This window comes from Scomber scombrus, chromosome 3 (assembly GCF_963691925.1).
Source record: "Scomber scombrus chromosome 3, fScoSco1.1, whole genome shotgun sequence".
In the NCBI taxonomy this organism is placed as follows: Eukaryota; Metazoa; Chordata; class Actinopteri; order Scombriformes; family Scombridae; genus Scomber; species Scomber scombrus.
The window spans coordinates 7,386,773-7,398,841 of record NC_084972.1 but is presented as its reverse complement, the minus strand read 5'-3'; the positions used below and the strand labels follow the sequence as shown (position 1 = coordinate 7,398,841).

The following is a 12,069-nucleotide window of genomic DNA, read 5'->3' as shown; positions in this document are numbered from 1 at the left end:
TCATAACAGAAGAAAAATACGGAGGATCATTGGAGAGCATTTAAAAACTCTGTTTTGCTATTAGAGGGTTTCAGAGTGGTTTCAGAAATCTCCTGGCAACTAGGAATTGTGGTTTGGGTTCAGGTTAGTGTTCATCAGGGTCAGGATTAAGGTCTTTCTGCTCAGGTTTCCTTGAGGGCAGAGTGGTTGTGTTGAAAAATGGCCCATTCTTAACCAGACTACAAGAGGTGGCTCCATGTGGTACAGCAGCAAAAGATAGAAAACCTAAACATAAAATCAACATGATGAATCAGACAGCTTCCAAATGTGTCATGTTTCACTGAGTCATGACTTTAATGCATAACTGCACTCAGCTTTTCTTGGTATTGTTGCTAAGTGTTAGTCAAGAGCAATAGACCAACAGCATGGTTACCAGATGATGTGTAAGATCATTTCTGCTAAAGGTAGAAATAGATTTCCGCCAAATAGTGTATGCCAGTATGTTACAAAGCTCACACCATGTTATCCTGACTTAACCCATTGTCACTTGTTCAAACTCAAAATATCTTCAAATTCAAATGGGCATGTCCACAATGAAAACCAAAAGACAGTGTGGAAATAAAGTAAGTTGGGGATTAGGGTGAGAGAAGAAAGTTAAGAAGACAGAGCTGTAGCCTGCCCAATGTGATTCTCATAAGTTCCCATCAACTTGATGAAGTACATAAAATACTAACAAACAGAACCAATATGTAATGATGATGCAAAACAGAGAAAACAATAGAGTTGACAGCAACACACTTTACTTTCCCCATTAGAGTCTAAATAGACATCATCTCACAGTTTGGAAGATGACAAGATGCTCATTTTCTCTCGAAACTGGTGTCCAGAATCAAGGTCTGTTCTCTATTAGAGTTTGTCACGATGCCGTCTGTCTCTCACATTCTTGCATCCTCCGACAGGCTGGATAGCTGTTTGACTGCCAAGCTGTACATTTCCAAGAACAAACCTGCTGGCACTAGACTCTGTGCTATATGTTGTTTTCCATCTCTCTCTCTCTCTCTCTCCTTTCTGAGATGAATATTGAGACTCATCCACTCTCAGATTTATTCACCACTGCCTCTCTGGCCCCCTGAGAGACGTGTAATTTTTCTGCTGGAGCTGAATGCTGAGCACTTGACTAGCTCCTTGACATGTATACAGTGCGAGACTAAAGTCAGTGAGGTCAACTTTGCAAAAAAGTGTAGATTGATGTTGCACCTGCATGTATTAATTGGGAACACTGAGTACAAGAATAAAAGAAGATACCTTTCAACATGCTTTTTAAAATGATTTTTATGTCCCTTCACTGCCATGTTGACACAAGAACATTTCATGACACAAACGTCTCACATACACCACATAGTAAATTATCTGATGAAGCTTTTTGAGCACTTCTACTTAAAAGTTAAATACCGATGAGAATTTTTCCTTAAGTTGCTAAAAGTTCTTGAAAGACATAGTTTTTAGGAAATATTCTTGCTGACAGCTAGACAAGCAGATATGTCTGTTGATGTCATGTCTGTATGCTAAATATGAGGCTAGTGCTAGCAGGCAGTAAACCAGGCAGGGAGTTCCAGTCCTCTGAAATGAGGCCAACGCGGAAGTAACTTAAAACTGCATTCTATCAAAAGGCCACCAGGGGGCGACCGTTTTGGTGTCAAAAGGACTTCCGTCTCTATACAAGTCAATGGAGAATTCACCAACTTCTCACTTGATTTCTAACCTCAGTAAATGTTTTCAAAATGTGTTTATGGTCTCAATCGCTAGTTTAAAGCCTTCTTCAATGCAGTATGATGTTCATTTGTGAAATTTTGGCCTCCCTGATTTTATATTTGACGATAAAGCAGGGTATGCATTAGGGCGTGGCTACGTCGTGATTGACAGGTTGATTGATTCACAGGTTCAGGAGCGCGGATAGATAGACTGCAGGAAATAGCCGTGAACTTGTTTCACACCGGCAGTTTTCTCCGGAGTATTGTGGTTATAGTTGCCTGTCAATGCATTATTAGCTTAATGACCTTATTCATGTAGCTAACTGGTTGTATTGTACTACCGTGGGACATTCGTTTTATTACATCTTGTCATAAAGAAATATGATTATACAACAGCACTACATCTTCAAATAAATAAAAACCTGAAATCCTAAAAGTGACAGATTATCTCATTTTTCTATACACTTGAACGACATCCTGTCTCCTGATAATTCCTAACAGGACATGAAGCGTGTCCTGGTGTTACCCCTGGGCTGAGGGAAGATGTGTGTTTGTTGACGCGCTAGTAAATCCACAAGTGATGCTAACATTCCACAGATGTGTGCATACTGGAGTCTCCTGACTCAGCCGCAGAGATGAATGTTGTGTGGGTGGGCACCTCATTGATTTTCGTGTTGTAGAGATTAGCACATGTTAGGGTTATGCACTCAGGGCTGGGATATATTAGAGAGGAACATACACATTTAGCCTGCCTGCAAATCCCGTTCTCCCATCACTCTCCCTGTGTGTTCATTGAGATCAGAGGATGGGTTGGACCAGGCTGCAAACAGATGTATTACCAAAAATATTCAAGCTGTTTGATCTAATGTTGAATGTTAATGTTATTTGAGTGGGAAAATCTGGGACGATATAGTTGCACATGTTTCTAATTCAAATCAAGAGATTTATTTGAGCTTGGAAGTTCATTCTTACCTCTGGGAACAGTATATGTAAGAAAATACTCTAAGCTCAAATGTCACTTACTGGTTTTTGGAGTTTTCTCTGTTTTCATTCAGCATATGGAGCTGGCTCCGTGGACATCATGCGACCCAAGCAAGGAACTTCAGTCACGAGATATCAAGTGGCTGTACTGTATATGTGGGGGAGACTGTAACCCCTGTCTCTGTCATAAGATGGTCTTTGGTAACAATGTGAATGTCCCATTTGATTCTTCTCCAGCCATTCAGTGAGTCATGGTTCGATGCTTTGACACCTTCCCAGTTGATGCTGAGACCAGTTGTGCTGGTGTTCATAAACAGCTGATGTTCTTGATGTTCATTCTATTATTTAAGATTCTTGCCATTTTTCATTTTCAATTGGAAACAGTTGGAAGCACAATATGCTGTCCCTGTGGCTCAAACCTCTTTAAAACAAACAAGATTTATATGATGTTGCATTTCAACCTGGATGTAGCAATGTGTGCATTATTGACCTATTAGGCAGTGTGAGTTTGTATGATCATCCAAACACAAGGCAGATATGTGATGTGTTTATATCTGATTTGAACAGCCACACTTGAAGGTTTAACCAAAAGCCTTCAGTCATAGAGAGGGACAGGACACACTGAGTTGTGGATAATGGGGGATAATGGTGCACACTTTCAAAAAGACTTCCCTCAAAGGCATTTATGGTGTTGCACTCAGCTGTCCACAAAAGTGAAGCAATAGAGCTGGAGATAGAATACATACTTCCTCACCTTTGCACACTTGTCAGATTGTTTCGGTTTCGGTAAGTTACCAAATTTGTCAGATCCCCAGTTCCAACATTGCAAAGGCTGGGTGGCAAAGGTACGTTGCTTAAAAGCATACTGACGACTTCACAGTATATGAAGATATGAAAAAAAAAAAAAAAAACGTTGCTTTGTTCTCTTGAAAATCCATGCAAACAACCTGCATCATAGTATCAGATTAAATCTTAAAGCACACCCTCATAGAGAGCAAAGTCCGCACTCAGCACACACTCTATAAACTCGCGCTGCCATTTGGACCAACTAAAGGTCAGTTTAAGCAGCTACACTTCCAGGGTTCAGAGGTCAACAGCCTCCTTCTGTACAAGTAAACCGATCCAGCAACCTTATCAACAGTTATCCAAGTACGGGCTGGTTATCTGATAGGTTCTTTTCTCTTTTCAAGTGTGGAGTTGTGCTGCTCACATCCAGCCTGCAGATAGTTTTATATTATCAGTTCTTATCTGATCTGACACTGTTCCCACAGCTTAACATAATAAGCCACGCACAGCATTAACATACAACATGCGTATTCCCTTGCTCAGCTGTCAGTTTTGTGATGGTAGATGGTGGTGGCAGAGCCGGGGCCCCACATTCTGTAAACCTACTTAAGCTTGCGACACTTCAGTCATTTTCTGCTCTTTTCTGGCTGGTGAACGCGCCCGCTGGAATGTTTCATTACCCTCAACTGAAGTCTTTTGATGAGAAGCAGCAGAAGTCTCTCCAAGAAACTAGAAAGACAGTGTGAGGAGGAACTTCAGACAGCCACCAAAGTGATTTTTCCTCTCCTCCTCCTCCTTTTGCTTTACCTTGCTCTTCTCTCCCTTCACCCCTAAACGATCACATTTTTTCTCTCTCTCCGCTGATGCCGTGTGTCAGCTGGAAGGCACGGCGTTGTACCATTCAGATGTAATCTACACCTCTGCGTGCCAGAGAACAGCGATTGAATCGCGGCGGGCGTCCGATCCGTGACATGCTGACAGGATTGGCATAGCGACACATGTATGGGTATCTGCTTTCATGCAACACTCTCCCAGGGGAAGAGGAGTATGGTAAGAGGCCAAATCTTGTGATGTGCGTAGGGGTGAAAAGGGTAGAGGTGCTGCTAACTGTGGAGACGCTGTTTGGATGAAGCACGGAAGGATGATGTCGTGTTTCGCTCCAACAGCTGCAATCAGGGTGGAAAGTCTGAGTGTTTGTTTGCTTAGCGTGTGTCAACGCGAACTCCAGAACAGACACCGTCAAGCAAATTTAGAAAAGGAGCAGAGTTGTGTTTCTCTGTTTACGTGAAAGCAGAGGGTTTTATCTGTGTCAAGATCCTACATCTGTAATGTCAGGGGAGCTTGTCTGCAGGGCGCTTGGGGAGTATGAGCACGAGAAACCTTTGTTTGCTGTCTGGTTGCAACATACTAACTAACATCCACAAGGCATCAATAGTGTGGGGCTCATTCTGCTCCGCTCTGAGCCAAGAGGGGCAGAAATGTGGACTTCACACAGAGGTTAAAGAACACCGTCCCGTGGACATAAGGAAGAGCAAACACCTCATCAGCCTCTGAGATGAGCTCAAAGTGTGCACACTCTTTCTCATCTAATAACCCTCTGATCAGCTTGCCTCTGAATAGAAAATATCAAAAAGCCTGCTCAATGATAGCTCAATCTGACCAAGCCTTGACACCAACAGAGAGAGCTTTACCTAGTTTATTATGATTTCCATCCTGCGCCGCTCGGTTTCAGGAGTCGTAAAAAGAGCTTCATTAAAGCAGGGTGGAAGAGAGGAGAATAATATACAGAAGACGCAGCCGAACGAGCAGGGGAGAAGAAGGCCAGAAAGCAACAGTGTTGGTTTGTTGTTTCCAACTCCCCTAGCACTTAGAGGTTCCCTCCAGCACAGTCTCTCACTGAAATATTAATCGTGTTTGACAGCTGTTTTAGCTACGAAAACAAACATGAGATTGGAGCTTTTTTGGAACGCTTCGAAACATACGCCGAAGCACGGACTGGCTGAGATAATGAACAAATGTTCTGGACAAAAAGGAAAGCACAATGTGGAAGCAGCCTCATTAGAAATGTGCCGTTGTTTACCAGTGTGAAAAAATTATGAGGAGCTGTCTTGTATCTCAGCTGTTATGTATGGTGCAGGTTCACAACGTGGAATGTAGTTTATATATAGTATTAAATGTACATTCAGATGTCAGCGGGTCAGAGATTGAGACAGTCGGGCTTCATGCATGGCTACTCTCCCTGATGACTCTCCTCTACTTTAACACTTCAACAATGTTCCTGCAACCCCAACGCACTTAACAAGGTGGTATAATGATGGGAGGCTTTCTTGCTCACACACACACAGAGAGACACACACGCACAGCTCTAGCATGGCAGAGGCAATTTGCAGCATTAAGCTGCCTGATAGCACATGTCCACTGAGAGTTAGGGAGTGATTTAACGGACATTGCTCACACCAATTAGAGTGAATCAGCCAGGCAACACTACTGACGACAAGTGGATGCCGACGCTGTCAACACGCAGCCACACACACACATGCTCCCACACGCTGCGGAAAAGAGGGTATTTCACTGTTTCTTTTGTGATTAAGAGCATGAAAATAGCCCATTTAGATAATCCCTCCCTGTCAGCACTGTCAGCCCGAGAGACACTGACACATCCCATGCAATCATTCCCTCATTACCATACGCCAATCATTTCAAGAGGACCGACTTCCAAAAGCCAGAAGAATGAGCTGAAGGGAACAGCCACCTGCTTCTCTTTTCGCGGCAGGCTCAGCGAGAGCCGCTCCTCGTCTCTTAGCCGGCCAAGCCTGGAGCGACATGACACAGTACGAAGGCCACAAAAGGGAGAGGCGAGCCGCATCAGACGACACAGCCGTGTGAGAAAAAGAGGGTGCACAAAAGGATTTCTATTTGCACGCCCATTGGAGGAGTCAGGCTCTGGAGAGCACCTGATTCATTTCTTCTTGAGGGCTATTAATCTTTTCAAGCACCAGAATCACTTTGCCTCTCAGGAACAGGAGAGGAGATTGAGTTTTCTATTATAATCAACCACAGGCAGTGTGTCGGTGGGAGAGGGGGCAGTGACGACACCGTCCTTGCTGCTGCCGCTCCCATTAAAAACAAAAACAAGCAAATAACATTATCATACTAGTGAGATCATTTTTGGAATTTCTATTTACAGTGAGGTAAGCAAGGTCACATCTAGGGTTAGGGTTAGGATTAGAGCCAAAGCCAAATGATTCACTTAACATGGAGGATTTAAAATGGGTCCTCCTTGTGTGTTGGATCAGATGGTTCTATACACAAAACACATAGCATTTTAAGATATACTACACTCGCTTTTAGCAACACATTCACATGTGTATAATGGTCCCCAGCACTTATACCACAGTAATTAACTTACTTGATGCTAAGATGCAACTCAATAGTAAAAATAGTAGGCGCATTATTTCAGGATGCATCATCACCAATATAACTTGCCATGTTCAGTTATTTGACTACATAATCTTAACTCAAGGTCCACTTACTATTAGCTTTTTCCTGATATTTCAACAACATCTGATGAAGAGCAAAGTTCCATACTTGATTTTGTGCGTAAAGGATGCAGTTGAAAACTTTTTGAAAGTCAAGTTAAAGTAATAATTTTAGGAAATTTACTTATTTGCTTTTTAGCAGAGCATTAGAGGATAAGATTGTTACCACCGGCAGAACTACTCCTACATAATTATTTTGTTTATTTCCAAGGACGAACGTCCATGCTCAATGTTATGTTAATATATTTTGCAAAATTGGAAATTCTCAAAGATGTTCTGGTGTTGGCCGATGTGAATTTGGTCTTCTCCAAGCAGATTTACGTCTTCATTCTCCAGATACACATAAAATATGCATAGGTGAACGATGCAGCTTGCGTCTGCATAATGCATTGCTACAAAGAAAGTATATCACAAGCCTGAGGCTCACTTTGACTGTTAGACTTATGCTGTTGCTAATGGGCCACTTACAAAGATGGCCCAAATCAGTCCTCGACACATTACTCCTATTTCTTAGACCTCTGATGGTCAGAGGGCACATTCACTACACGAATAAGGGGGCTGATTTATCAAATCTGAGACAAAAAAGAGCATAGACATCACATTAATTACTGCCTTGTATAATTTATCAGCTACGTTCATTAAACCATGACCTAGTCTCTTGAAAAATGTGTGTCCGCGAGGAGTATTAATTGCGGAAGAAGTCGGCTGAAGTGCAGAGCTTGGCCGCGGATCCCCTCGGTTAGGCTCCGAGACGGCTGCACCGATGGGAGAATATGGAAGCCACTTTAAGATGAAAAACGGCAACGCAGCCCAGTGTCACTTAATCAATGTGAAACCCCAGCAGGGAGAGGGAACCACCGCCTGCGGGGGCCACGCAGTCCCCGGACTCATGTCCCTGCGACGAAGAGGGGTTTTAAATGAGCCGACTTTTACGGCGTAACTCATCTCAGTCACAGCGATGTTGGCACTAGCTCCCGTGGGTGTGTTGCAAAGAGCCCGTCTCTTCTTGGGAGGCGCTTAACAACACCATCCATCTCGGTAACACAATACTATAGACACCTCCTACCTAAGGGGCCCATCATCACCGGTGGCTCCTGAGCTGCTTTCATTCACGCAGGATGAAATTTCATTTGAAGAAGCCGGAGGCGACATGGCGGCTGTGCCTGATCAATCACTCCCTCAGCCGGTTATGACACAATAGGATCAAAAACCAGGACAAATTCTGCTAATTTGGGTCAATTCTGTCGTTCTTTTTCGTCCCTAACTTACAGTAATCAAAGTCCACTCAGGGGACACAGACATTAAAGTGGATTTCATTGCATTGCACTAACCAGGGTGTCAGTTTAGCCCAGTCTCTTCAATCTCTGTACAAATAACATAATTTTACTTTTAAATTGCATCCAGTGCATACGGCAAAGTCCAATTTTGGGTGCAATCCTACTCAGAGACATGACGTCAATATAAGGTGAATTTCTTTTATTTTATAATTTTGGCTTATTAGGAGGAGGCAGGCTCAGTTGATGGCTAGATAATTTGTTGGCAAAAAGTTGCAAAAGCAGCATGAGAGCATTGACCGAGGCCACCAAATGGACATCTTTGACATCAAATTCAAAGATGACCCTAACCCAAATTGGGCATTTTGACTGAATTTTACTATTTTAACCCAAACCATCTAACCCTAATCCTAACCAAGTGTTTTTTGTGCCTAAACCTAAACAACAGCTGTTAAATAACACCGGAAAAGATTAAAAATTCAGCCTTAAAACCGACTTTGGCATACGCTCTTCGCTCAGTCATTTTAGTTGTATGCGCATCGTGAGAGCTGGTTTGTTAGTTTGTCTCTGCTGGCTCTCCGCTCCTCTATCTCGCGGCTGCCTCGGGCCCTGGGGTGCTCTTATCTCTCAAACAAACGGCTCCTGTGCCACAGCCTCGCTCGCAGCCCTCATCTATCTGCCTGACATGTGCTTCCTTGTTTGTTTTCTCTCGCCTGCTAGACGCGCCCCGATGATATTGAGCTGTGTCGACGGCGCTCCGCCATTCATGCCAGATGAATCAATCACTCCGTGGCCCTGTTTAGTGCCGACAGACTCTTTTCCACTTCAATCAATGCCGGGGCTTTAGGAGAAGGGGGTTAGTACTTTTCCCTACTTTATATTAGGAGAAGAATAGCAGGCTTTAAAGTAGCTCTGCCAGGCACTTTGACTGAATGACATCCAACAATGAACAATGACGAATGTTTCCTCGGCTTCTTGGAATTCTTGTTTTGTTTATTTGAGCTCAGCACGTACAGAGATTGTATCAGTTCATTTGCATAAATGTATATAGAATTAAACATGATGTTAGAAAAGTTCTCCAGTATTAGCAGATGACAGTGTACTGAATTCACAAACACTGGTGAAATACTCTTAATTATTAAAATGAAGAAGAAATTATTTATATAAAATCAAACAGTATGTTAAGAGAGAGAAAAATGGATAGTATGGAGAGTAGGCAGCTTGGATATAGAGCCGTAGCAACAAAATCAGATAACAAGGAGAGACAGAAAGAAAATGAAGATGAAGAGAAGAAGGAGCAGGCTTCTAATAACTTTAGATCAACTAAAGAAACAGCCATGTTAATATGAAAATAATTTTAATGATGCTTTAGCAAGTTTATCAATTCATTTATCATGAAATAAGTAGCTTTAGAGGGGGGTTAAAGTAATACAAATTTTCATATCATAATAAAATGAAACACAAAATAAAGCAGTTACAAAATGTAGAAACATCTTACATCACCTACATGGAGTTTACAGTTCAAAATTCATCAGGTAGCATTTTAAGTTCCATTTCCACAGATGAAGATACTCTCATCTGGATCTTCCTGTGTCTGGACGATGAGTAGAGGGTTCCTGCGAGGGCTCGGCTCTAATAAAGTCCCACTGCTGCTGCTCATCGCTGATGTTCCTTCAGTCTCTGCTGCGCCGCCGCTCAGCTGTGAACAGTTCCCCTCTGCTTTGCGGCTGGAATGCGAGTCTTGGGAGATTCTCATCTCCTCTGCCACCAGTTCCCCCAGCTCTTGGATCAGCTGTCTGGAGCTTTCCGAGGCTGAGGGGAGGGCTTCCACTTTCCTCCCTGCTGACAGGAATGTGACTGTGGGCTCCTGGGGGATGGGAGAAGGAGAGGCAGCAGCAGCAGCAGTGGTGGTGGTGGTGGTGCTGGTGGAGTGCTGCTGGAGAGGGTTGTCCTTAAACGTCTCTCCTCCTCCTCCTCCTTTTTTGGAGTCGGTGCAGCCCTGCCCTTCAGCATCAGATTCCTCGCTCTCATCAGACGAGTCACTGCTGCTGCTGCTGCTGTCACTGGAATAGCTGCTGCTGTCACCGCCGGGTATCGGAGCGCTCCTGTAAGCTCCCTGCCTCTCCTCTTGCTCCTCAACCACCATTGTCGCCGCTTCCTCTAGCTCCTCGAGCTCCAGCTCCAAGTCTTTTTTCAGCAGGGAGGTTTTTTTTAACGTGGCGCCCAAGGCTGTCACCTTCTTGGACCTGTGAGAAGGAAAGGAGAGATTGGATATCGAAGAAGAAGAAAAGTGGGACAAAGCAGACAAAGTTGAGCATTAAATTCACCTTCTTGAATAAATTATGATTATGTGAAGAAGGGGAAAAGAAAGAGACATCAAACTACAACTTCATCAGTGGTACCCCAGAGAGAGGAAGAGAGAGAGAGAGAGAGAGAGGGGGAGAAGGAGGTACGGCGACTGACTGAGTGACTGGGCTCTGCGTACTAAAGACATAGTCACAGGATAACCATCTACAAATCTAATACCCATTAACCAAATCCCATTCTCATCTGAATGTTAAGTAGAGCGCGATTTGCAGAGGCGCGGGAGGGGAGCTCAATGAAATATGGAAATATGGATGTTTAATAATGTAGGGAGATGAGCGGCTCCGATACACGGGGGCTCACCTCCTCCCCTCCCCCCCTCACTGCTGCTCTCCCTGCACGAGGTGATAAGAGACTGAGAGGGATTACAGAGAGATGCCGACCCCTCCTCCTCCACCTCTTCCTCTTCCTACTCGGCCCGCGCGTGCAAATGCACACGCTTGCACGCTTTCACCCACATAAACCAACAGTTATTGGTCGACAGTGAAAAAAAGCAAGAATAGGAACCTTTTAAACCATATAAAATGGGATTTTGTCACATTTTTGCTCTTAAAAAAAAAAAAAATGTTTTAATGACACTTGCCTTTCTGTTTAAATGAAGCCAAAGACATTCTTGTAGTCTCTTTAGTATTTTAAACTTTGGATATTTCCGTCAATCTTTCTCAACTATCAGGCAAAAAATAGGGGGAACACAAGCTCATAGTGAGAGTAAATCCTGCAGAATAGAAGTAGACCTGAATAACCACATAGACTGCAGTTGTGGGCAATGTCTCACCGCAATACAGCTGATAAAGGTTTTGACTGAGAATAGATCCGAGCTGCATCCCCTACAGCTAAACGTCTCTGTCCTCCAAAGATTAAAATTAAGAGAATGCCCTCATAAAGCAGTGCATTAAACAATGTCCCATCCTGTAGCTTCAGGTTTTACAGTTCTGTCGCTTCAGAAGACGCAATGGACTCTTCGGAGAGAGAGAAAGAGAGAGAGAAAGAAGGTGTTTTATTGCTGATGAATGTCCTCCTACAAGGCCCCATTTGTGTAAAGCCATCAGATTGTTGGGAGGGCCCCCGGCTGCACATTATTCACGCTGGGAATGCCTGCTATGCTGCCAAAAACTTAAGTGGTTGCTATTCGTCCCCCCCGACCGATTCGGGCGTGTGTGCCGCCCCCATTGCCATGGTGATTAGGAGCTGACCTCTGTGGGTCACTGCGATTCAGACTGTGTCCATTCAGGGTGGGATAAAGTGTGTGTGAGCCGCGCTGATGTATGTATGTATGTATGTGTGTGTGTGTGTGTGTGTGTGTGTGTGTGTGTGTGTGTGTGTGTGTGTGTGTGTGTGTGTGTGTGTGTGTGTGTGTGTGTGTGTGAATGTGTGGAGAGGGGTTACTCTTCCGCT

The 12,069-nt window shown here is 43.7% G+C and overlaps 1 protein-coding gene across 2 annotated transcripts in view; it reads right to left on the bottom strand.

Annotated features, from left to right (window-relative positions):
- Window positions 1-8,942: 8,942 nt before the first annotated feature.
- The window catches only part of shq1 (SHQ1, H/ACA ribonucleoprotein assembly factor), a 38,043-nt gene continuing 34,916 nt past the window's right edge, over window positions 8,943-12,069 (bottom strand). The window contains exon 11 of one of the 2 annotated variants that reach the window (XM_062443925.1): window positions 8,943-10,556. In XM_062443925.1, the coding sequence (XP_062299909.1) occupies window positions 9,854-10,556 (703 nt within the window). In that variant the 3' untranslated portion in view covers window positions 8,943-9,853. The remainder of the gene's footprint in view (window positions 10,557-12,069) is intronic. The other variant, XM_062443917.1, reaches the window with a different exon arrangement.